The 26,692-nt window shown below is 30.5% G+C and overlaps 4 protein-coding genes across 4 annotated transcripts; 3 read left to right on the plus strand and 1 right to left on the minus strand.

Annotated features, from left to right (window-relative positions):
• The first annotated feature begins 473 nt into the window (after positions 1 to 473).
• On the plus strand, positions 474 to 1,498 carry LOC140663508 (transmembrane protein 65-like). Its single transcript, XM_072887741.1, has 3 exons — positions 474 to 584; positions 647 to 851; positions 1,367 to 1,498. The coding sequence occupies exons 1-3, from the start codon at positions 573 to 575 to the stop codon at positions 1,402 to 1,404; spliced, it is 255 nt and encodes an 84-aa protein (XP_072743842.1). The 5' UTR covers positions 474 to 572; the 3' UTR covers positions 1,405 to 1,498.
• On the minus strand, positions 1,288 to 4,688 carry LOC140663500 (protein CNPPD1-like). The gene is made up of 5 exons (XM_072887729.1): positions 4,323 to 4,688; positions 3,922 to 4,015; positions 3,543 to 3,748; positions 3,303 to 3,431; positions 1,288 to 2,921 (listed from the first exon to the last, which is right to left on the minus strand). Exons 1-5 carry the CDS (start codon positions 4,365 to 4,367, stop codon positions 2,136 to 2,138), a joined length of 1,260 nt encoding a protein of 419 aa, XP_072743830.1. The 5' UTR covers positions 4,368 to 4,688; the 3' UTR covers positions 1,288 to 2,135.
• A 2,827-nt stretch (positions 4,689 to 7,515) lies between these two features.
• LOC140664525 (general transcription factor 3C polypeptide 1) lies at positions 7,516 to 19,275 on the plus strand. Its single transcript, XM_072889701.1, has 14 exons — positions 7,516 to 7,766; positions 8,041 to 8,234; positions 8,714 to 9,605; positions 9,992 to 10,721; positions 10,953 to 11,832; positions 12,047 to 12,292; positions 12,366 to 12,641; positions 13,041 to 13,970; positions 14,904 to 15,912; positions 16,701 to 17,248; positions 17,367 to 17,857; positions 17,945 to 18,137; positions 18,398 to 18,494; positions 18,893 to 19,275. The coding sequence occupies exons 1-14, from the start codon at positions 7,691 to 7,693 to the stop codon at positions 19,012 to 19,014; spliced, it is 6,684 nt and encodes a 2,227-aa protein (XP_072745802.1). The 5' UTR covers positions 7,516 to 7,690; the 3' UTR covers positions 19,015 to 19,275.
• Positions 19,276 to 19,499: 224 nt separating this feature from the next.
• LOC140671897 (uncharacterized) lies at positions 19,500 to 25,995 on the plus strand. The gene is made up of 10 exons (XM_072903614.1): positions 19,500 to 20,154; positions 20,721 to 20,875; positions 21,373 to 21,561; positions 21,684 to 21,755; positions 21,839 to 21,898; positions 22,184 to 22,255; positions 22,454 to 22,543; positions 22,620 to 22,724; positions 22,806 to 22,895; positions 23,108 to 25,995. The coding sequence occupies exons 2-10, from the start codon at positions 20,775 to 20,777 to the stop codon at positions 25,206 to 25,208; spliced, it is 2,880 nt and encodes a 959-aa protein (XP_072759715.1). The 5' UTR covers positions 19,500 to 20,154; positions 20,721 to 20,774; the 3' UTR covers positions 25,209 to 25,995.
• The last annotated feature ends 697 nt before the right edge of the window (positions 25,996 to 26,692 follow it).

Below are 26,692 nucleotides of genomic sequence, written 5' to 3' on the forward strand. Positions count from 1 at the left end.
TAGGGTCATCAGCAACGAGTAACCAATCAGAGAACCTCATTTTAAACTGGCCAATTGACGACGTGGTCAATAGACTCCCACCCGTCCCTTACTCTTGCTTGCTTCCTTGCATGATACTAAAAAATGTTATGCTATGTAAAACAATTATTGTAAGTTAGCTATTACATATATAAAATGACACAGTAATTATTTATATTATTCAGAGGCTTTTCATATATAAATATTTAATAATTCTATATATTTTTTAATTTTATATATTTTTTAAGATTACAATTGAATACACATGAATAAATACATCAGAATCCTTAAAATAAGTTTTAATGTATGATATTGAAGCTTATTACACAATTATTTAATATTACTTTAACGGCATAAATTTGAGCAAAATAACGAGATTTTATATTTGAAAAAGATCTTATTTTAATAAAGCTTTAATTAAATGTGCAAAATATACAAAAACTGATTTATATATAATAATGTAGATTTCTCTTAAATAATTCCGGTGAAAATTGTAAATAATCTCAGACAATAATTGTATTTTTGCAGTCGTGGGTTTTCTTGACAACTTCATCATGATTGTTGCTGTATGTATCTCATAGGGTTTTATTATTCTATTGCATACCGACTTTTAAGATCAATGTTTCAGGGAGATCAAATCGAACTGGTGCTAAACAGAAGGTTTCCAATCTCGACTATGGCAGCGGCTGCGTTGGACAACACGATGTCCGATGTCATTGGAATCGGGTCGGTGCATTATGTTGAGATGTTTGCCCAAAAAGTCGGCTTTAAGGCGCCTAAGTTGACATTAGCGCAACTGAATCTACCTAGGACACGGATACACTGCAAACCTGGTATGATTGCTTCGTCATATGTATGTTAAATTATTACCCTCGAGTATAGCAGTAGATATATAAAAATTTATTTTGTTTATTGTTTATTGAAATTATAACTTTAATATATGTATATTGAAAATGTTATAACAAAGGGATGTAAGCCCGAAATCGCAACTTTACGAGAATAAGAAAAAAACGGTTTAAAATTTGCATTTGATACATAGGAATATTTCTGTATATTTATTTCCATAATTATTAGACCAATTAGTACGTAACTTTGTTATAGATGGTAAGGCATTTAGAACTTTCATACATCTTATACGTTATGTTAGGTTGAAATTCTCGATATATATATATAATTTTAGTTTATAAAATTTAAGAGAAATAGTACAATTACATGACAGGGGGTATTGAAACATTATAACTATTTTTGCACGAAGAGATTTTGAGAGAATTAAAATTTGACATAAATTTTTTATTTAATAATGAAATTTTTTATAACAACTCATCAGCAATTTTTCCATTTAATACAGGGTCGAGTCATCGGAGTTACAATCGGATGCCTCATTGATATGACGCCTATACCAATAGCCGCCCTTTTCCGCAGTAGTTGAATTACTTGGAAAAAGACTGAGAAACGAATTAAGTTAATTATCACATGGGACCGTAAACAACTAACTTATAGTAAGCACTTTGTTTCAAAAAGGCCTATAGATTTCTATAATTTTAATGTGTTTAACTGCCTGTAGACGTCTATAATTTTAATGTTTAACTGCCAAAATAACACAATTGGCCCAACAATGTATTTAATATATAAATGTATAGGATGTGATGTTATAGGCTGTATAGAGAAAACAAAAAATGTGTGTGTAAGATTATAATTTTTTAAATTATTAAAACAATAGATTTTCTCAGCATGGTACTATGTTAACATTTTAATCCAGCACTGATTCTATTAAGTAAAAGCAATTAAAAAAATTAATTTTCTTTTATAATTTCTTATGTAGAGATGAAATTAGAAAAGAAAATAGTTTTAATGTCAACTTCCAAGTTAATTGTTTTCATTCGTATCATTGATTTATTTGATATAAAATCAAATAAACCATATTAATATTTGATGTCTTTAGATGATAAAAGCACACATAATGTTCTCTCTGCTAGTATGCAATATCAGATATTTATTTGGAAAAACATGTTTGTTAGTATTGAATGTTACATTACAAAAAGTTAGTACAAAAAATATAGATATATGTCTATGTCTTGTCAAAGAGATTGTTTGACGGACAAAGCGTTATCAAGAAGCTAATAGTAAATATTTAAAAATATCGATGATTGAACAATTTTCATAATATAATTGGCCCGATCGTTTCCAACTATCAACCTGATTGAGATTATAATGTTTCCTAATGCTTCCTTCCAATTTACATTGCGGCGATAGTCTTCTGGTGCAAAATCCTTCATCTTGTCTATCTTTTGCATCTTCCTTATCTTCATAGCTTGCGTTAAATTAAATGAAAATTTGACTTTGGAAATGTACAATCTCCCAGTAGAATTCGTGAGCTCGACATCGTCTTTCAAAATGCAGTAATCGGGCAGCCAAGTCATCATAGAATTGAGCCACCACTGCCAACTAGCTATTTCGTCATCATCATCGTTGATTTCTGCAGAATAATCAACATTCTCGTTTTGTATCAATGAGCTGGATATCGGAAGATCATCGTCGTTGATTTCTTGGGATCGTGCATTTATCGCTACATCAATTAAATCGGTTGATATGAAATTCGTTTGCACATTTGCAGATTGTCCTGAACTTAGCGATATTCCAGGTAAACAACTTTGTACAACGAAATGAGCAATCAGAGTGGATCCCACGAGAGTTACCAAACCAGCAGCATAAGTCGCCAAGCAGATCGAAGAGACGTTTATTAGCGTTTGCGCGATTGCAATCAGTTGAACAGAATTTAATAGATAATTCAACTCTGTATATGAGCACCATCCACGTTTTTGTACTTCTCGATACGCTACGTTTTTCTCTAGTCGTTGTAATTTTTCCCAAAAGTCTTGATGCTGTACTAATACTGTCCAATCCTGTAGCATAAAAAATGGAATATCCTCTGATAAATAATAATTATTTTAATTATGGTTAGGACAATAGTAGACGATTTTTTATTAAGTTGGTAAGTTTCATTATGAATAAGGCTACAGTAATTTGATTTTTATTTTTTATAACATATACAGTTTTAAAAAACTTATTTAATTAAATGCTTTAATGTGGATAATTCAATTTTATCTCATAAAAACACTTATAAATTGAAAATAAGCAATTAAGATAGAGAAAGTTCAAATGCCAGTTACAATTAAGTCAAAATTTTATACACTCAAGATGTAATCAGTTTTATTATATAACTTATTGTTAGTAACGATATATTTTATAATTTGAAACTATGATATATAACAATGTGTACTTACGATTGCAGCAAGAAAATCTTTTTCCAATTTATTCATCCGAGATATAGTCACTTGTCCTGAATTTGCCCATTCCTTATTGAAAACTTCGTCTTCTTCGCCATCATCGTGTAGAAATTTACTGGCTACCATCTAATAATTTTGATAAAAATCCATTTAAACAATATCGTAACATTCATGCAAATTATTTTTAAAATCTAACTAACATTGAAGTAATAATTGTAACCATGAAAAAATAATTACCAAAGAAACTAAGAATAGCTCGGATGGTGCTACTTGCTGAAGATATTCTGGATTACAGTTTTTTAATCTTTCAATATACAGTAGAGCTAATACAAGTGAGCAAGGAGAAACACATGCATTTCTAGATATTCTGCTTGCTTCCTCCACATCGAGTTTTTCAAATGTATGACCACTCTTTGCTTTTGTAAAAAACTCAGCTGCCAATTCTGAAAACATAAAAATAAATTTATATGAAGCTTAGTTTTTTAAATTAATAACATTAAGTTTATTTTTGTACATAATATTACAAAAAAATATATACAATAAAATACATGTAAAAATTATATATATATATATGACCAATAAATTATAATAATTTACAATTTAATATTATACTAACCAGTAACTGGTAAACTTAGGCAGTTAATTTTTGGTAATTTAGAATAATATAACGACTTTCTTATACGTTTCAAAAACTCATTGTGTTGCAGATCCTATAACAAAATAAGCAAGATATGTATAAAAAAATTTAATTCATCAATTAATAATATTAAAGGAAACATAATGTTTTTATTTCATAATTTAAATGTCCTTCAAAAAGCTATTCAATTTTGTTTAATCAAATTGGCTTGCGATAAAAATGGATGGTTTCGCTTCAAATTCCGACGTATATAAAAGGAGATATCTTATGTAGTTATAAATAGACAAAACGTCAGTAAATATTTAAAATTGATTAAATCTTAATGTTTATGACGTGTGAAGACATTATTTATAGAGCTGCATATATATGTGCACATTTACCATCGAATTTACTGGCCCGTTCATGCTTTGCCAGCTGTTTGTCATTGTCGAGTATTTGCGTTTATATTTACCATAAAAACTTCTTTGTAATATTTAATACTTAATAATCAGAAATGCTGTTGTGTGTTTCAGGCAGTCATTTCATCGATGTAACGTAAAATTCTGTAAGAAACGAAAAAACTACGACAGCTGTATTTCCAGACCGCGTAACGTGCTTGACGCTTGACATACGATAATTTAGGTTAGGAGGTAGAAAAATAATAGTTCAGTCAGCAGAGCCAATCGTTGAGTTGTCGTCTTGTATTGCCGGAGACTACTTTTTAATTGGCTAGATCTAAAAGTACGGGACCAATCGACTGCTATTTGACAGGTATAGGATGCGTTCAGGCAGAGAGAAGCCTGAGAGTGGTCATCCCCTCGATTTAGGTGCAACCGCAATTCAAGACGCCTCTATATCCATAAAAAATGGACATTGGAACTACATAGCTATGTCCACGAAACTTCTCAGAAGATAACACGCTATGTCCACAGATTATGGTTCTGTTCCGTCCTATGTCCACAAAATTTATTATTTTGTTTATTCACTTTCACCTAAAAATAATTTGTTATTTCTCTTCACTCTGGCAATAATTTTTTATTAATATCAAATAACCAAATAAATATTGTCAATATTCTAATTTCGCCAATAATATCTTGATTTTCTGTAATTCTTTTTCTTTTATTAAACTCTATTTTTACATTCTACATTTTACAAATTAAAACTGATTTTATATTAAAAAATTTTCTTTCTTTCAACAATTTAATAATTTAGAATATTATATTGTTCTACAAATACAATAATAAACTTTTAGATATCGATAGATTCAATTAAATAGAATAAAGATCAGATATATATATATATATATATACAGGGTGGACCATTTTAATCCATCCAGTCGAATATCTCGAAAACCAAGCCCGGGAGAGAAAAATGTTTCAGACAAAAGTTGTATGGTTTCGAGGGGGCCATAAGATGGTACCATTGGTTTGACCTTGAAGTCATTTGAAGGTCACGTGAAGGTCACTTCAAGTTTTTAATTGGAACACTCTATATATTTTTACATATTCTTTTAGCTCATCTCGAGAGTTTTCCAAAACACTTATGACAAAGTATTTTTCATTAAGTATTTTTTTGAATCATAAGGCTTCAAAGTTGCAGTATTTTGATATAAAATAGAAGATATCTCATAAAATATTCATTTTTTGATTATCTTACTCTAATACTTTTATACACAGAATAACGAGACGAATCAATTGGTATAATTAAAACACATAATTATGTTAAAGTAAAAATCTGAATTTGCAACTAACAGTTACACATTTTTACTTTAACATAATTATGTGTTTTCTTTACACCAATTGATTCGTCTCATTATTCTGTGCATAAAAGTATTAAAGTAAGATAATCAAAAAATGAATATTTTACGAGATATCTTGTATTTTATGTCAAAATACTGCAACTTTGAAGCCTTATTAACTTAAAAAATACTTAATGAAAAATACTTTGTCATAAGTGTTTTGGAAAGCTCTCGAGATGAGCTACAAGAATATGTAAAAATATATAGGGTGTTCCATTTAAAAAACTTGAAGTGACCTTTACGTGACCTTCAAATGACTTTTCAAGGTCAAACCAATGGTACCATTTTATGGCCCTTTCGAAACCATACAACTTTTGTCTGAAACATTTTTCTCTCCCGGGCTTGGTTTTCGAGATATTCGACTGAATAGATTAAAATGGCCCACCCTGTGTATATATATATATATATATATATAATTTTTTTAATTAGAGAAAAATTAATTTAATGTTAATTTTTGCTTATTTAAGTAAAAATTGTCCAAATTATATCGTGTTCGATGTCATAATCGTAAAAATCTCATTAATTCTCATTACATATTATTTTAAAAAAGATAAAATAAAAAATAAAAGTTTTAATTTTTAGTTGACAAGCATTTTAATTTATATAGCTAAAGCATTAGAGCTAAAAGAAGGTCCCCGATATCGTGAAAAGCGAGAGCGCGTCAAGAACGAATAAATTTTGATTACATATTAATTAAAAATAATCCGATTTATGTTGTGTTTGATGTCATTTTAATCGCAAAAATCTCATTAATCCATTACAATTATTTTTGGACCGATAAAATGCGAAATGTTAAAATTTTATTTTCTATGCTAAGATGAAATACGATATGAAAGACCGGAGATAAAGGAAGGCTCGCGACTTCACGAGACTTCGGCACTCTCTTTGATGTTGGCTATCTCGCTTGCTCCTTACTCTTGTTCTCTCTTTCGCTTTCCTCGAGCTTCAGCATCGAAGGTCTTTAAAGAGCTCGCTTATCTATAAAATGTAAACATGCAATAAAATCAAAATTAAAACCTTTATTTCGCATTTTATCGACTTGAAAATAATTTTAATGAATTAATAAGATTTTTACGATTAAAAGAACACCAAACATGACATAAATCGGATTATGTTTAATTAATATGTATGGTTAATCTAATTCAAAATTATCCGATTTATGTGTTGTGCTTATGTCTTATATTTATATCAGTGTCATTTTAAGCGCAAATGTCTTGCTAATCCAATAATTACTTTTAACAAAATATGAAATAAAAGTTATTTGATTTTATTTCCTATTATAAAATTATATATATATATTGTGTCAGTTGATTGGTACACATATACATATCACTTAATAAAGTACGAAACATTATTGCGTATAATCTTATTTTTCATTTTGGTAATATTTATTGAAGTAATATACACATATATATTTTATTAAAATACTTTTTTATTGAAATTAGTAAAACATTAAATTTTATGTGAAATCAAATATGCATTTTAATTCTATATATACGTATATATTACTTCATAATATATGCTAAAGTGGAAAAAAATCACGCAGCTAATAATATCTAATATAAAACATATTAATAAATCTATTATGTTTCGTACTTTTGAGATCCACAATTATGGATCTAGCACGGACTCGAACCAATCGGTCGTTTTACCGTGGCACTGGAAAGTAGATCCAGCCACGTAGTTCCGAAAACTCAATTGTGGATCCAGTTAGCACCACTGTACGGCGGGGAAAAAGCGTTCCCTAAAAAACGGGGGCATGACCCCTCTCATTCTTCTCTCTGATAGAACAATGCTTTTCGCGCTAATAGTGATACCCTGAACACACCCATATCAGAGAGATGCCCATATAGTTTTCAACCTGACATTTCATATGGCAGTCGGCTTCTTGTGTACATTGAAAATAAATAAAACTAATGGTTTTATCCTGAAGAATTTGTAGATCCTGTGTTAATTTTACTGTAATTAAGTATGTACTCATTTAATTTAATGGAATCAATCATTGATGAGGTTGCCTTAGAAGGATTAGATGGCATTACTTTACAAGGTTAACATTATTACTTTCTACTCTATATAAAGTTTCTATAATTATGTAAAATATTGTATAATTATATAAAATATTATTATAATTAAAATATTTCTATGAAATATATTTTTTCTGTACAGATATTTATATATTAATTATTTATTTTTTTTAAATATGTCTTTATTGATTCAAACAATATTTACTAGTTTTAGGAATACCTTTTGTTATATTTTAATTTTTTTATTTACATTAGGGATAATTTGAATATTTTACATGGGTTTATGTTTTTTTTTAGCATTATGGATAAGATTAGCAAACAGATTTCATGATCCATTACCACTGCCTAAGCCTTTCATGGAACAGATATGGTCAATAATTAATAAAGTAAACCATTTTTCATTTTATAAATTGGAAATGCCAAGAGAACCATTGGTGATATTTGATCGTTATGAATTTGTACATCCTGACATAGGCATTATACTTGAGCCAGTGAGTATATTAAATTAATTTGTTATATGCATAATTTTTAGAAAAAAATCTTTTATAGTTTTATAAAATATTAAAGTTGTCCAATTTTAAATTAAATTGATTAAGATGATTAATCATCAGATAAAAGAATTTGATAAAAGAGATGGTTTTGATAAACAAATATTTAAGTTTAATTTGTACAATCTTTTGACTAAGTACTATTGTAGTTAAATTGAGCTTTATAAGAAACTTTAAATAATATTCATATATTTTACATACACATGTTAGTAAGTTATAATTTAAATTTGAATGATTTATAAAAAATTTTAAAAACATAACAGATTTAAAAAAGTTGTTTATTTTTTGAAATCTAGCTAATTCTATAAATCCAAAATTTTAAGTCAAACTATGTTTTAAAATTTCCTTCGATTTCTAATAAATTTGTAATTTAGACGACATTCTAAAAATTTTTTCTCATTTAAAAATTTTTCTATTTTTAGCCAAATGTTCCACCAGATATTTACCCCCATTATCCTATTCAAGATCCTAAAACAGGTGTAAAAGGATCTTGTTCTACATATTATACAAGAAAGGATATCAAAGATGATGTGAAGAATGCAGAGCTAGATGAGGTAACAGAAAAATATGGATTAAGTTTGGTGATTGTAGCATCTCAATTAATTAGGACTCGGGCTTTGATGAGTGTCGATGTGAGTCCAACATTGGAGCTGACAATCATGCACTATTGCTTCTTAGAAAGAGTGGGAAGAGCTCGTTATCATGGTGAAGTTACTCAAGGCAAGCTCAGCTTAGCAGCACTCAAAGAGGATCCAAAAACGTTGTTTTATCATCGAAAGTTTTTGCTACAGCACAAACTAATCACAAAGCAAATTCACCATCAGAAAAGTTCTGGTCATTGCGGTAGCGGTAGCCTTTTGCATCTTCCGCGCTTTTATGTAGAAAGAAAACCAAAAATGATTTACTTAGCAGAGCAAGTGCTTGAGATTCTAAGATCCAAAGAAAATGGTGTAGCTGAATATGACGAAATTAAGAAGAAGCTTGGAATTGACAATTCTATTAAAAAATTATTTAGAACTTCTTTCTTTCAAAAAATTGTAAAAACGGACATTTGCGTATCGTATAGAACTTTGTATCCTAATGCGGAACCTAATGAATGGCGACAAAAACAAGATCCCTCGAAAGAAAAGAAGATTAGGGTAGTACAACTGATATATCCGGATATTGATATTATGGAAATGTGGAACAAGGATGAGAAAGACGACGATGAAGATGTCACTGATCTGGACGTTTCCAATCATAAAATCAACGTTCCTTACTTAAAACAAGCAAACACTATTATTGAAGAAAGTCAATTAGAAGGTGTATCTCAAGGTAGAGTAAATTTTTGTAATTATCTTAGAATCTTGCAGTCCAAGATATTAATTTGAAATCTGTGTATCTATGAGGTGCCTTTGTTTATGCAGCAGTCAGCATAGCCATGTGCACTAGTTCAGAATCTATCTTTTTTCTTCCATATTAGTAGAAGAAAGACAAACTGAACCAGTGCACATATGCACCGACCGCTGCATAAATGAAGACATTCTATATGTGTATTATATGTTTTCTCTAGAACTTGTAACTTTCTTTGAAATATATGCATTTTCTCTGAATCATAAATACTATAGGGTAAATTAAGAACAACAATTATTTTCTTGTTGAGAATAATTTTTAAATTTTAAATAAAAATTAAATTTTTAAAAAATAAATCCTTCTTTTAGCTTATTTGGGAAAAGCAATGGGTCTCACTAAATTGCAATCAAGGACGTTCTTGAGAAATATGGTAAAGGTAGGAATTATTGCAAAGTACATGAACGACATGGGCCGACAAAGAATTACAAAATATGTGTCAAAGAAATTTGAGAAGGGCAGTAAGATGAGTAAGCAGTTTAATAAAGAGATACACAAGATTAAGGAGCTCACTAAGAAGATTACCAGTGAGAATGAAGAGAATCTTAAAAACAAAGTGATCTTGCAAATAAAAGATGAAATGCCTTCTATGAACTTAAATGAAGACACTCAGACAAGTCAACAATCAGATCAAGTTGATCAAACAAATATTGATGCATCAATTGTTAGTAAAAGTGAAGAGGAAAATAAAGATTGTATTAAAAAGGACATAGAGTTGAAGAATTATACCATTAATAGAATTTTACACAAGTATCAATTGTCAGCATTTAAATCCAAGTACAAGCGCACATCGTCGCAACTATTAGCAAAGACGAAGCATTCCGAAATTAATGCGAAAAAACGAAAAGTGAAACCTAATGTTTCTTCTATGCAGCAAATTGCGAATGATGCCAAGGCTTCGTCGTTTTATAATAGCATAAAGACGAATCTGACAGCGCAAAAACCCGTTCGTATTGGGAAAGGAGTCAGTGAAATCTTTGGTTTTATGGAAGTTGTACAAAATAGCGAGAAAAAAAACCACACGTCTAATATTACATACAGGTATATACAAATTTAAGAAAGTATAATTTTTTTCAAATATAAATTTATATTTTTTTATCAAATATTTTATATTTTTTAAATACCATTTATTTTTATATACTACACTTATAGAATACTAGAACACTTTTACGGACATTTGTTTTTTATTTTTTTAAAAATATAAATATTTTTTAAATTTCTTTACTATACTTCTATATCTCATTTAAGAAGTATTTTTGTCACTGTGTTTAGATTGCTGAGGCGCGCCAACATGATCATCGAGGCAGTGAAGGAACACCAGGTGATTGACGATACGACAAAACTCATGAAAATGATTTGCGAGGAAGAGGATAAAGAGGGTTATGATGTTAAGATCGATAAGAAATCTCTTATAAGACTATTGCAAAAACTTGCCAAGGATAATTTGGTGAAGAATATCAAGTTGACTTTGACCGCAAATGAACGTGAAAAAAACATGATGTTTATTTGTGACCCAAATATCGACACCGATCATACCGTGATTAAGTCGGCCGTCGAACAAGCAAAAGTCAAGTTTTGTTTGTTAGCATCTCAGAAGGCGAAGTTACTCGCAAAAAAAGCAGATAAACAAGATAAGGAAGATAAGAATAAAGAAAGTACAGCGGACAAGTCGTCGGATTCTAAGGAACAATTGCAAGAACTTAACAAAACAGCATCTAAAAATACGTTATCTTCTATGAGTTACAAGTATGATGCTAGAGCTGGAAAACGATACGGTCTCAGTCCAAAATTCATCAGAATGCAGACAATGCACGTTTTACTCTTTTATTTAGTATACAATCATCCTGGCATACCAAAGTTATCTCAACAAAAACAGATAGAAATTCTTAAATCTAAAGATTATGAAATTGATGATGATCTCGTTCAGGAGTTTAGTACTATTTACAATACTGAAGTAGGCTGGAAGATGTTTGTTCCACCTTTACCTAAACATAGCGGATGGCCTGAGGGTTGGGCACTGATGTGCGACGTTTTACTGGGGTTACCTTTGTCAATTTTCGTTAAAGTGCACAACATTACTTTCATGATACCCGAGTTGGAGCACTATTTAAATCATCCGATCAGGAAACATTACCTTGTAAAGAATCTTCCGGTAAGTTTGAGAGCTAGCTAAAAATAAGATATAGGCTCAGGTTTTTGAAAATCAAGATAATAAGTTATTCTGTTAATGTTAAAATAATTTTAAAATATAATTCTAAAATATTAAAATATAATTCTAAATAATTCTAAAATAACTTTAATTTAATAAGTTTTATGATATGAATTTATTCATTAAGAATACTTTCTTTATAAAGTATTTTTTTTAGGTCACAATACGGAATACTCTGTTGCATGCACGAAAATATATATTTAATATCCATGATACCGTAACGAGATTGTGTTACATCGGTTTGGTGCAATTCGGTCCGCAGCGACTAAAGGATAAAGATCAAGTATTCATCTATCTGAATCGATACACGGAATTGATGGATACTGTCTCTTCAGCGCCGAGTTATCATAAGATCGAAGATAAAGTGTATCCGGTGATTAAGTACTCTTTCGAACGCATGCAGGTACTATTGATTGTGATTGATTATTGTTATAGAAGTTTAGGAATTTATAAGACAAAGCATTAATTTTTTACAGATCGTTGAAAAATACTGGTACGACATGTGGACTATTTGTGTTAATACGCCACTTGGCGGGAGGTTGGCCGTACACGGTAAGGATATCTTACTTGAGGATCTAAGTAAGAAGACTGCTATGATAGAAGCGATTGTAGCACGTACTCCGAGTCAGACCGTAGAAATGGATACGGGTGCAATTCCCGGAGATCGTAAAGGAGCGGCTGGTATCGATTCAGCTTTTTTCGCGCATTTAAAACGTAACTGGAATTGGTCAATTAGTTCTACAAATCGACAGGTAAGCAAATAAAGAAGTTATGCGGAATAAAAAGTGATTGTTCTATAAAAAGATAAAGTAAAACATTCTTATATTTTGAAATTTTTATGTCTTATAAATTTTATTTTCTTTAGATTAATACTACGTACTTATTATGCACATACAGTTAATATATATGGTAATAATAATATGAAAAGATAATTTCTAATTTTATTTTGATATCAGATAATGGATATTATCATTCAGAAATTTTTATTTATTTTTATTTACTACAGATAAAATTCTTAATAAAATTTAGATTTGTAACTTAGATTTATACAATACCGAGATATATTCCTTAATATATGTATATATATTATATCGCGCTTTTCTACATCATAATAATGTATTAATGTTCTGAAATATTCTTATCATTATTAGGCCTCCAGGAATCAGGAAAAATCCAGCACGGGTCAACGAGATTTGCACCTTTCAAAGATTCAGACAAAACCAGTTAAATATACGGAATATGATGGTCTGAAGAAGGTTTCTGGACCACCACCACCTATCGTCAGCGCTACCGAATTGCGAAAGAAGGTGTACGATCATTTCAGCAGCGGCGGGCGAAAAAACGAAGCCTTGCCCTCACATCAATCGACCAAGCAAAAATCTTTCGTACGGCGAGTAATGCCGCGTAAAAAAAGCGTGCCGCGTGTCAAGTACGATGAGGATGATTACCGAGCGATGCAGCGGATGCACAAGCTACGTGTGGACTGGGAATCGCATGAGGATAACATCCTATTGGTGTGTAAGGTGGCGACAACATATTTATTATCGAATTCACGCAAGCAAATCATCGGGTTTATAGCAGTGCGAGATGTATTGCGCACATACTCTTATAATTCGTACAATAAAACCTCCCGCGCTTGTCAGCGTCGATTAATGTACATGCTGAAGCAGCCACGTACGGTGAATAGCGTTGCACTAGGTGTCGAGGAGATTAAACAGGATCCTTTCGTCGATAGACGGTACGGTGGCACGATGGATAGACTGAAAAGTGAGTGCGCGAATTCAATGGAGTACGAGAAACGGGTTACGGAGGTCTTCAAGGAGCTCGTCGGCTATATCATCAAGAAATATTACGATATCGCGGAGATTAAGCCAAAGAAGCATATGACGATGCCAAAAACAGCGCAGGAGTTTAATCTTCTTTTCGAGGTGGTCTATCCAGCAAAACCGCATCATAATCTAGGCTTCACAAAAGATGTGCGAAGTACAAATGATATTTATGCAGCAACTATCAATTCTGTCATACATAGTTCCATGTGTTGCGGGAAAGATAGACGCTGTTGGGCTTATCAACTCTTCAAGGTATGACTGATCAATATGAAAGATATTCTATGAAGTAATATATGGAAAGCGTGTTTATTTTAAATCTCAAACTATAATTAAATTGTTAAACTATAATTAAATAATTAAATGCTCAACGAATAGAGAATTAATATTTGATTTATTAAAAATTTTTTAAATTTATATACATATATATGTATATATATATATATATATATATATATATACATATATTTATACATATATACAGTGAATCACTAAAGGTGTTACAAGCTAGTATTTCTGTACGAGATATGAAATTCTTATTTTTTAGTAACTGTTTAGTATTGGACTTTTAAGTGAAGTCATTAAGATTATTTCAAAGATTCCTTGAGTCAACAAGATTCAACAAAAACCAAACACTGTCTATTTCATATTATTTTTTTCATTGTAACTTTGGTATGATCTATGTGTGGTCATTTTATTCGTCTAAAGACGGGTTACAATTGTAGGTAATAAAAAGTACATGTTATTAATTTTAAAAAATCCAGGTGTCCTTAAAATAACAATTATGCTTAAAAAAAATTAATTTTATCACACAATTGCCATTTCGATGCCAAACAGTTGCTGGAAAATAAAAATTTTATATCTCGTTCCGTTTCAGAAATATTCGTCTGTAACACTTTTAGTGATTTACTCTTTATGTAGGCGTTAATTTTTTAATATAGGTATTAATTGTTAAATTAATATTCATTTAGTGTATTTTTTTTCGTTTTTTTTCGACATTTATCGCTCATTTTTTATAATTTATTTAATATTGATGCAACATATGTATAATTAACAACATATGTGTCAATGTTATAATCTTTGTTTTTAAGCTTTTAAAAATTACCATTAAGAACAATATATTTAATTATACCATAAAAAAGGATAAATTTTCAGTTAATATTCATCAATATCTCTCTATCGTTAAAGGTATATCAGCGATATCCAGAGATTCTGCTAAGACAAGCGATGAACAAGATCAGATCAGATCAAATGGTGACAGTAAAGAAACACCATTTAGCGACTATTAAAAAATTCGGTAATTATATGCCGATGAGCAGTTCGCAGTATCAGCTGAGTATCAATTACATTCACAAACTCCAAACTAAGTGGCCTTACGAAGCATTTAAAAAGTCCTATGATGTTTTCGCAAAGTTATTGCAGTGGTATTCACAAAGTCATAAAAATGTTCTCCCTTCGCAACAACAAGAGGAAATATTGAATGGAACCGAAATTCTACCGGTTTCCTGTGGCATAGTCACTGTCATGCATGATTTTTTAGGACGTGACCAAATCGACTTTGACATAGAAATGCCAGAACAGATCATTATGTTGGATGCAAGATACCAAGGCAAGGACGAGACTTATTTTAGGGTTGCACAAAGATATCAGGATATTTTGACGAGACTTTATCGCTTCAAGTTCGAGAACGTTGATGCTAAAAATGCTGAATATCTTGAATCTGAGATGGAAACATGGAAAGACTCTTTGAAAAGGAAAAGATCTATTAAAAACGACTTTGAAAATGATTGTGAAAAATTGATGACGAAAATCATTCGTAGAGATGAAGAACGTAATGAAAGAAACCCAAAGAAAGAATCTAAAAAAAATGAAATTATAACAGAGAGTGGATCAGTCGACGGAGAGTTGAGCTTGAAGGATCATTTCAATGTCCATAAGCAAAATGAGAAGAAAACTCAAGTAAAACCTTCAAGAAAGAGATCTATCGATATTGAAGATGGTTCCACGGACTATGAAGAATCGTTTTTGAAGAGAGCAAGGCTAAACTCCGAGAATTCGACAGATATAGAGGATGTAGAAAAAGACAAAGAACCAAATTTATGCGAGAATCTTGAAAGCATCAAAAAAACATCTTCAAAGAATACCTATGAATCTCTTAAATCATTAAGAGAATTAAAGGAACAAGTAAAGGAAGAAGGTATGTCATATTTTTATCTTCAGAGGGAAAAATATTGGCTAAAAATTAAAAATTACTATTTTTGTATGATCTTAAATTCTCTAATCTAATTATTTATAACAAATCTAATAATTTTTTTTAGCACTTAATAAACAAGTTGATTTATAGACAGATTTACAGACAGATTTATAAACTATACGTAACATAAGATCATACTATGATTTTCTATCAAACTTTAAGGCTCCTGAGTACTCGCCGCGGAACTTCGATGTCGACGGTGGCGACATATAGTTCTGTATCTTTCTCTCTTTTGGGAAATATGTCAGAAGCGAGAAATGATAGCCCAATTTATGTTGCGACCTACGTCGTAATTATTTGCTTTTTGCTAATGTTGTGATGTGCAACGTATTTATGAAACTTGTGAAAATGGACGGCTGCCAAGCTGTATAAGGAATAAACTGTGTAAAGTAACATTTTCCTCTCCTTTCGGCAGCTGTCAAATCGCGTGTTTTTCCGCATTTCAAGGTTCATTTCGGACTTAATTTACAGTTATTTATCAATTGTCAGGAGAAAGGATTACCAGCCGTCCATTTTTACAAGTGTTCTGAAGAGATTGGTAGTATTATTTCGTTGAAATATGTTTTTATTTACATGTCAGTTGCAACATAAATTAGGGTGTCATTTCTCGCTATTTCTCGCTATTTCTCACTTATGACGTCACAATTTCAATATAGCCGCGGTGACTATTCAGGAGCCTTAAGATTGACTATTCTAAAATATTGTAAATGTACTTTACTGTAAATTGTCAGGTTCTTCGACGCAATTGAGCAGGACGATCAACGTGACAGCGGTTCCTCGACGCGTTAGTGAAATTATCAAAAATGTGTCATCCGAAACGAACTACTTCAGTCCTTACAGCAAGCTTGATGATACAAGTGATATTCAGAAGAAATACACAAGAATAGCTATGTTAAGGCTGAAAGAAGAGTTAAATAATCTCACAGCAGCTGACAGTCATCATGCGCATGAATATTTCGTAGTTAATAGTTTCAAGATGTTTTACAACTTGGAGATATCATCATCGGCAGCTTCTGCGTCGTCAAGTGAAATTGAAAATTTCAAAAGTTACTCAGTACCCAACCAGCTCATACCACTGAGGATCGATACTGTAAACGATCTTCTCAACGAATTAAATCGGGCTGCAATTTTTCCGAAGAACAGTATCTCTTATGCGGAATATAAGGATGAAATAATAACGAAGAAGAAAAAAATACCGGTCGAATGGAAATACGTCGACGCAGTGTACAAATTCGTTCAAGAAAAGAAAGAAATCGGTGTTTCTTCACAGGAGTTATTGGTAATTGAATGTTGACATTTTTTTACTTTCAAATTAGCAATCTTTCCCTATAAAACTATTTTTTATCGATTTAATTTTTTTTTATAAGTTTGCATTATTAATTTTCTTATTTGTCTAGGATAAATTTTTCGATGAGCAAGGAACGAACTTGTACAAAGCTGTTTTGCTTTTAACGGAAAATCATATATTTTTGCGCTCTGGTGTCACCAATCCACGCTACATTCATCATCGTTTCGTGGATTCTTGGCTAATTCATTCCTACAAGATATATCGTCTTGAACAGGAATCTGTAGTGCCATTTAAGGAGAGCATATATGCTACAATGCAGCAAGAAGAGATAGCTGAAACAAGCATTGATGAAATAAATGCAAAACAAAATGGAGAAAAACCAGATAATGCGATACCTTCAACATCATTGGATAATCAAGAGGTCCAGGAGAAGAAAGACGAGAAAGCGGATAATGAATTAAATAATGAGGATGAGAAGAAGGAAGACAGCGAGGCCAACGATGGAAGTGGTACACTTACGAGAAAAAGAATACTTAAGCAAAGAACGTGTTTACTTCCGCAAAAGGACGTATACAAATCTGCGCAACAATTAGATTTCACGTACGTATTAAGAAAAAAAAATTCTTATAAATAAAAAAAAATTATAAGTAAAGAGTAACAATATTAATGAGAATCGTTTTCTTTTAGAACGGCTGAGGAAATAAAAGTCGTGATAAAACCTTGGATTCGTATAGACGGCGTATTGAATCGTAAAGTGCTGGATCGAATGTTAGGTGCAGTTCTCAGTTATTGTTTACTTCATCCCGGACTTACCATGGCAAAGGTGCAAAGTAGATTCGTTCCAGCCTTACAACCGTTCCATACGCGCGAACTAGTCGAGGTTTGTTATTAATTGTTTACATATTTGTTTTCAGAAGCATTGTTCTTTATTTAAATCTTATATAGATATAGGATACTCTGCAAATTTTGTGCAAATTTTTTGCAACAACTATTTAATAAAGTTATATAATAAAATTTTCAAATAATAGCATACAATAAACTCCTAAAATATATACGGTTTTTTTCTTATTGTTAAAGCTATTATCATTAATTTAATCTAATACAATAGATTTATTTTCAGTGAAAGTATTTTTTTTGCAGATACTGACTAAACTAGGTTGTTTAGAGAGTAAACATTTGAAGAAAACGCATGTTACTTTATTTTCTCGGCCGCCTACAATTCAGATTAATAATCTAAGTATGTGATTTTCTCTCCTTCTCTATTGTTATTAAAAATGAAAATTTTCTGATCTCTAATATTTAATAACTATTATGTCATCATATACTTTTCTATATTTATTTATTATTTATTTATTTTTTTTCTATATTAATTTTTTTTAAACGATAATTTATTTTCCTATAAGTGCTCTCATTATTGATTAAAAAATTACATTTTTTAAATAGAAATAAGAGAGCAAGAGCAGATGTAATTTTGCATAATTAATTTTCTGTTAAACTGTAACATTTTATAATTTTTGCTCTTTTGAAAAGATAGATATTATCTTTTTCATTAACAATTCATTTTATTCAATTTATTTATTATAATATATTTATTTATTATAATGTATATTTTACTAATTTTGTTTTATTTTTAAGCTGCAGATACCATCGGTTGGTCTGCTGAAGATGAAATAGTACTTGAGCCAGCTGTAGATGCTATTATAAAATTCAGCATATTTTTGAGTACGAAGATGTATAGCACGGATTTTATGCCGTAATTTTTAGACACATATTTTACTATTGCAAAGTACAAAGAATAGTGTTAAAAATATACATGCTTCGTCGATAAAAAATAGTAATGTAATAAATAGAAATAAAATAATGTTAACTGTCACACGATCGGTACTGCATTATGTATATAAGTGTATGAAGTTTTCTATTATTAATAATTGTAGAATTTTTATAGATAATTTATAGAAAATAATATAGAAATGAGAATGAGAGTTGATGTACAGAGCTTATGTTACAAAATTTTATGGGAGAGATAAATTTGACATAATAGTCTTAAATAAATTTTAAACTTTCTTAGATTCTTAAGTTTATTCTTATATGTATATATATATATATATATATATATATATATATATATATATATATATATATATATATATACATACATAATATTAATATATATATATATATACACACATATATTAACATGTATATATAAATTAATATACAAATCTTAATTTATATATATATTACTAAAGTGTACATAGAAAATAGTTAAGATTAACTGAAATCGAATATAAATAAAATTGTCACGACAAAAGATAAAATTTTTTTGATTACAGTAAATTTTCAAATTAGTGTTTTTTAGCGGGTTAAAGCATCAACGCATTGCGAATTTAAAATACAACCAATCTAGAAATTACGCGAATTAAGTGTAAACGATAATTGGCTAGTGGCACGTACGTATACAAAAATCCAACCAATCAGATCAGTTTGTTACGATCGGCTAATAGCATGTAAAATATGTACATCATGCGAGGCATCATTGTGCCTTATTTGTTGCAAAATATATTTTTCTGTATTACTTTCTTAATTTTCCGGTTCTTTTATTTCTCTTTCTTAAAAATTTACATATTTAGTTGTGATTTCTATATTTTTTACTATAGAAAGTCTAAAGTTAGACTTTCGCATGGTTCAATTTGGCGGACTCGAACAGATTGTTTCGTCGTTTTTCGTTTATCTCGGAAAAGTTCAAGAGAAGAAATACATATGGACGTCGAAAAGTATAAAGATCTATCCATATCGAAGTATGCAATTTAGAGAATGTAAATATTGACGTGATCCAAATTTCGTACGAGTTTATATGCTCGCAACATATATTGTATTTGCAAGGACCTATCTTTCACGTAAGTATCGTCTGTCTAGAATCTCTTTTTTTTATTTTAACAGATTGTATGAGAATTTATCGAATCTGGATTTTGCTGTAACGAATAAGTGAATGATTGAAAAAGAAACATTCTGGCAATATCAATCGTTTTAGGAAAGTAACAATTAAATTTTCAGGAATTTCGTATTTAGACTAGTATTTCTTTTAAAATATAATGTAAATCTTGCATAAGAAGCTTATATTTTATAATTATATACTGTTCACACACACGTATACATACACATATAAATATATATATTAAATGTATAAAAATATATTCTATAAAATATATGTTAGTATAAAACTAATATAAATGTCAATAGGATAAAGCTTTGTATTTGATTATTTATATACAAGCAATTTGAGAATTATTCTTAAGGAAAATTAAAATTATTTTAAAGAATCAAATTTCAATTATATGAGTATTATTATTTACTGTAGAATTGAGAATAAAAATATACCTGCATTATTAACAATATGCGAAATAGGATATCAGAAGCTAATATTGGATTTGCAATAATTATATGCTTTTTGTTTTTATTTTAGGTTTTTACGTGAACAATTTATTGCAGTGTGACATTACTAAAATTTTGTCAAAAGATGACTGAAACTAACACTCGTTGGTGCTGTGCACCTGGTTGTATGCTGAATATAAAAATAGCAAAGCGACATTTCTTTCGATTTCCAAAAGAAAGAAAAAGGTCTGTATTCATATTTGTTTCTTATTGCTTTTTAACATAATATGGATTTAAAAATCTTTACATTCTTAATTATAAATTCTTAAAAGATTTTGTGTTTACATGATAATTAAATATTAATAAATATTATAAAAATGAATGTTACTTAAATGTGCTATACATGAATTATATCTTCAAATTTTTATTCTATGTATATTTAATACATATTATATCACTCTTAAATTCATATTAAAAATTAGAATAAATAAAGGATAAAACAGGCTAATACGAGCAAGGCATCAGGCATTAAATGCAGTAAGATGACCTAAAGTGAGACTAAAACATTTTAATAAATTTATTGATTGTATTTTATTTTATATTTAAAATTTATTTAATCATTCTTATGTTAAGATTTCACACCTAGCTCGTTTATTAGCATGCTTTATCCTTGACTTATTTTAGAATATTCCCAGTTTTACTTATGTTTATTGTTAAAAAATTAGAATTTTATATAATTTTAGATGGTTAGAATGGATTAAAGCATGCAATAGAATGGACTTGATGACAATAGGTCCAGATTATGCTAACCAATACTATCGTTTATGCCACTTGCATTTTCGAGTAGAAATGTTTCGAAATATAGAGGGAAGAATTTATCTTAGTAAAGAAGCTATACCATCAATATTTTTAAAACCAATGCAGGCAGGAAAGTGAGTAAATATTTTTGTAAATGTGTATTTTTTAGTTATTATTTTACTATTCTTGAAACAATTGAAAAAAAAAATTTAATACAAAAATCATTTAAGATGGATAAAATGTAATTGTTTTTCAGTAATAAATCTACAGACTTGATACAACCGATTTCTTTTGTAACTATATTTTTGAAGCCAGAGAGTAGAACTAGGTGAGTTTGCATTGAATTTTCTTTTTTGTTCTTTGCTACAAGAATCGGATAATAATAATTTAATAAATTAATTTTTTTACAAGAAACTCAACATCAAATTTGTCAACGCAATTGAGTTTGACACATCCCACAAAAACTGAAAGGTGAGTTTTTACTTTGTTATAATATAAAAGTAATACTACATTTTGGAATACAGTATATAGTACTGCTAGGATATTGTTATCCTTATTTACCAAATGTAGGATAAGAATAACGACATACTAACGATAATCGTGAAAATTATTAATCAGTTAATTTTGTTAATTATATGTATTATATATATCCAATAAATGTAGAATAAACACATATCTTGTACAGAGCTGATTTTTATTATATTATTATAATAATTATCTTTTTATTAATCAAGTAATATAACTTTTTGATTACAGAGACACAACTGTAATTTCACCGTTACAGGTACTTTTTCCAAGAGCATCTATAAAGCAAGTGTATGAGGACAAGTAAGTTTTAACTTTTCATTTATATTAATATCAATGTTCTGTTTTTGATTACACGAGTATTGAATAATTTGAATATTTAAACTTTGTTAGAAATATGCCATCAATTCAATAAATAAAATAAAGAATATATATATTAGTGATAACAATTTCGAAAAAAATGAATACATTTTTTTATGAGGAATATATTTTTGTTAATAGAAATATTCCTAAGGCAGAGGCACAACTCGTCAAAGAAGTATGCACAGACTCTGTAACACCGACATCACAAATATCTCGGGAATGTCACGGGTAAATTTAATAACAATTTAAAAAGATAGACTTATGTAACATGCTTTAGGGAAGTAATATATATTTTTGTTGGCAGAAATATTCCTAAGGAAGAGGTACATCTCGTACAATTTGTCAAAGAAATATGTACAGACTCGACAACACCGACATCATCACGAATATCTTCGGAATGCGATAACGGGTAAATTTGTTAACAATTTTAAAAGATGAACTGATGTGTAGCATAATTTATATATTAAATATATTTATTCTTTTTTTACAGATATGTCATAGATTTAACATCTGTAGATTCTTTAGAGCCAACAACGTCGAAAGTAGTATCAGTTCATACAACGCAAGAAAATGGCGACAGGTGAGAATTATTTATTATTATAGCTAAGAATTTATTTGTTATTACGTTAGGATTTTTGTGAAAATTTGTTTCAATAATTAATAAAATAATAAAATATAATAGTAAGATAAAATAGTAAAATATTTAGCGATATTTATGGAAAAACATCAATTTAATCATATATATTTATGATACATTATTTAATCATCATATATTTATGGTATATTATGCAGAATCCTAAAAAGAAGACGTTGGCACATTTCAACACAGACGCCAGAAGCGTGGGTATACATTGATTCCTTTTTAAAAAAGAGACGAATAGAAAATCTTGAGACTCATATCGATAACCAGGTTGCAAAGCGATCGAAAATGCTCTGTGTGGAAAATGAAGATCATTGCACAAAGGTGGAGCAGTTTAAAGCAGCGTGCACGGATTTGTTGCCACGTAACTACGCTCTATTAGTATCTGCATTTATTGATGCTCGTGAGAAACGCAAGACCAAAAGAAGTTTCGCGAATAGGCAATCCGCACTCGAGTTTTTCCTTATAGCCTCGGGCGCCTACCGACTTTATCGACCGTTATGCTTGTTGCCCACTGTACGTCAATTGTGGAGACATATTCGCAACTGGGACATACCGCCCGGCTTAAACGATAATGTATTGAATGCATTGCATTTGAAGGTGAAGTCGTTACCACCAACAGAAAGACTTTGCTGCTTGTGTGTAAGTGAAATGCGACTGAAACCGTATCTCTTTTACAATCTATCGCGTGACAGAATCGTCGGCTTCCATGATATCGGTGTGGAGAAACGGCGCACACTGGCGAGAAAGGCTCTGGTGATAATGGCGCGTAGCCTCACCGGTGATTGGGAACAGCCTGTCGCTTACTATTTTTATGGCAGCACTTGTGCCAATATCATAAAAGATCTGATATTTCAGGCGATAATTAAATTAAAAAGCATCGGCGCGACTGTGCACGCTTTGATCACAGGAACGGCACCAACATTTTTACGACTGTCGCGGCAATTAGAAATTTCCGTGGAACATTCGTTTTTTCTGGTAAATGGCGAGAAAATATTTTACATCTTCGATGTCCCTCGTCTAATAAGAGTGACTAGAAATATCTTCATGAGTCACGAACTCCGCTTTCGTGAAAAAAGAGCCTCATGGACGGATATCGAACTGTTGTTCAGACGTGACAGTCAAATGAGATTGCCGCTGGTTTCTAAATTGTCTGTGGGTCATCTCGAACCTAGTAGACGTCAAAAAACGGAAACCAAGTATGCCGTTCAAGTATTTAGCAGTAGCATGGCTGCAGGTTTGAGCGCGCATATCGCGTCTGGTGAGTTTCCGTTGAAAGCGATTGGAACGGTGGAATTTGTACACACTTTTGATCAGCTATTTGACATCCTGAACTCCTCTGTATTACCTAATTGTAAGACTACTACTAAGGATTTTAGTCAAGCTTTCACGGGTAGTGTGCACGAGATGTCCTTCTTGCAGCGAACGCTTGACTTCCTGAAATCGATCAGAGTGATCGACGCAAATGGCGTGTGCGTGAAATCAATGAAATCCTTCGATCGTTGGCAAATCACGATCAACGCGGTTATCCAATTGTGGAGTACGTTGAAAGAGCATCAGATCCTTTTTCTTCGCACGAGAAAATTGAATCAGGAGGGCATCGAGCGCGTCTTCTGTTCTATTAGACGACAAAGCGGAAATCGCGTTAAACCCACACCCATCTTATTTACTCGCGCGTTCAAGAATCTTGTAAGCAAGCACCTTCTCGAGCATTCAAGTGCAGACAATTCCGCTGCGAACGCACGGAGAATGTTCAAGCGAATAGCGTTGTCGACATCGTCTCTTCAAACTGATACAGTTCAACCCATTGTTACTCAAATAGCTTTAAGTGTCACAGTGACGAACTATCGTGACATCGATTTACTGCCCGAGAAAAGCGCATTTAAACGCGTCTGTGAATTTCTACTCGACGAATGTTTGCGTGTGCACGTTAATTGCGATGTGTGCATCGACTATGCTGCTAAGGAAAACTCGTTCAGTAAAGACACGTCGAATTCATTCAGTCTTTATGTTTCCGGTCTGGAAGACACGTTCATGCGCAATTTCGAGAAGTTCTCCATTGAGGACAATCTCGGCGCGCAGATGTTGCAGTTTGCACAGCAAGTTGAGTATAAACCACTCTGTCCGGATTTTCCGGTCGCTTTTCTGATCAAATTATTCCTACGTATGCGAATATATTTTACATTGTTACGGCATAACAAAATCTGCAAAAATGTAGAATCGCGTAATTCTTTAAATGTGATACAATTATAAGTTTATTTTTATTTTGTTTAGTTTTATTCAGATATTATGTTTGTTTTTACGATACATTTTACGTTTGTTTTTTTGTTTTACATTTATGCACGTGTTTTTATTTATAATCATTTTATTAGGTAATGTTATTTTTTTACGATACATGTTATTGTGTTGAAAAGCATATATTTTTAATGCGACGTTTTCGTTGAACTAAACAAGTTCCTTAAATTTAAAAATTAATATATGTATTGAATACGTTTTTTTTTTTATTTTGAGCGATTAATTTTTTTTTCAATTTTGCGTTAAAATATCTATCTTTGCGGAAGATAGATCGCTGGAAATAATGTAAGCAGATTTTTAACAGTATTGCAACCTTTTTGTTTATATCGTTTTCTATTTTGTCAATTGTTTAATTTGATTTTTATTGATTGCATATTACTATTGAACATATTATTTGAAATGCTTAATACACATTTTAATGTTTAATGCTTTAAAATTAAGATTCGTAAAGCATTATTAATATGATGTTTTTTTTTTGTTGTTTCTTCACGCGGAAAAATTCTTTGAAAGAATGGAATATAATTAAAACACGAAAGTTGTTGGAAAGTTTAAATTTTATTTTTAATAAGCAGATTAGAATAGATTCTAAACCAATAAAGACAGTGATAAAGTTGTAACTTGATTAAATGTCTACAAGATAGTACATGATAAGTCGTTTTACACATTTTCTTTCACTACTAAAAATATTGATTTTCTCGCTTAATGTGTACTTAATACATAAATAAAATTACGCGGATATGTAAAATTTTGTTTTCTGATCTGTTTGAATCTATGACGTTCGCGTAGCGTGGTACGTGATGAGTTTTTTTCGTCGTGGTACAGTTAAGGGTTAAATGCCTCGCTATATATTATATATATGGATATGTATAAGAACGTCCGCGTGTTACAAGTAGGTCAAGCTATGACGCGCAACGGTAATCGATATAATCTAAATACGATGTACTCGCAAAGGGTGAAGTAATGCCACGGCATAAACGCGTTTCGCTAAATACGGAAGCAGATTGGATCGTTGTGCTCACCAGTGGTACCCATATTGTCACTTTACAATTAATATGAAATAAGGTAAATTTTGGCGGTTCGCTATGTAGAGAACTCGTAGAATATATATGAATTTTGAAAATATGTTATTTCAATTCAACTTCAATTTTCTCAGAGAAAATTTCTGTACTTTATTTTTGTTTGTAATCTTCTGTTTTATTTTTCTCTCAAATGTCTGAATCAGTTTCAAATGCAGAAAAGAGGCACTACGTTTCATCTGCAGAGAGAGCCAAATATTTTTAAATTTGAGACAAATTCCTTCTAAAATTTGATGCGCAGGACCTTTAGAACATAATAATAAAATTAAAACATGCGATTGGGAATATACTGTTAAATTTTTTAAATATCTATTTTACGAAAAAAAGATCGCATAACGTGAAATTTTAAAATTCCTTTTTCTTTTA

Source organism: Anoplolepis gracilipes, chromosome 1 (genome assembly GCF_047496725.1).
Source record: "Anoplolepis gracilipes chromosome 1, ASM4749672v1, whole genome shotgun sequence".
Taxonomy (NCBI): domain Eukaryota; kingdom Metazoa; phylum Arthropoda; class Insecta; order Hymenoptera; family Formicidae; genus Anoplolepis; species Anoplolepis gracilipes.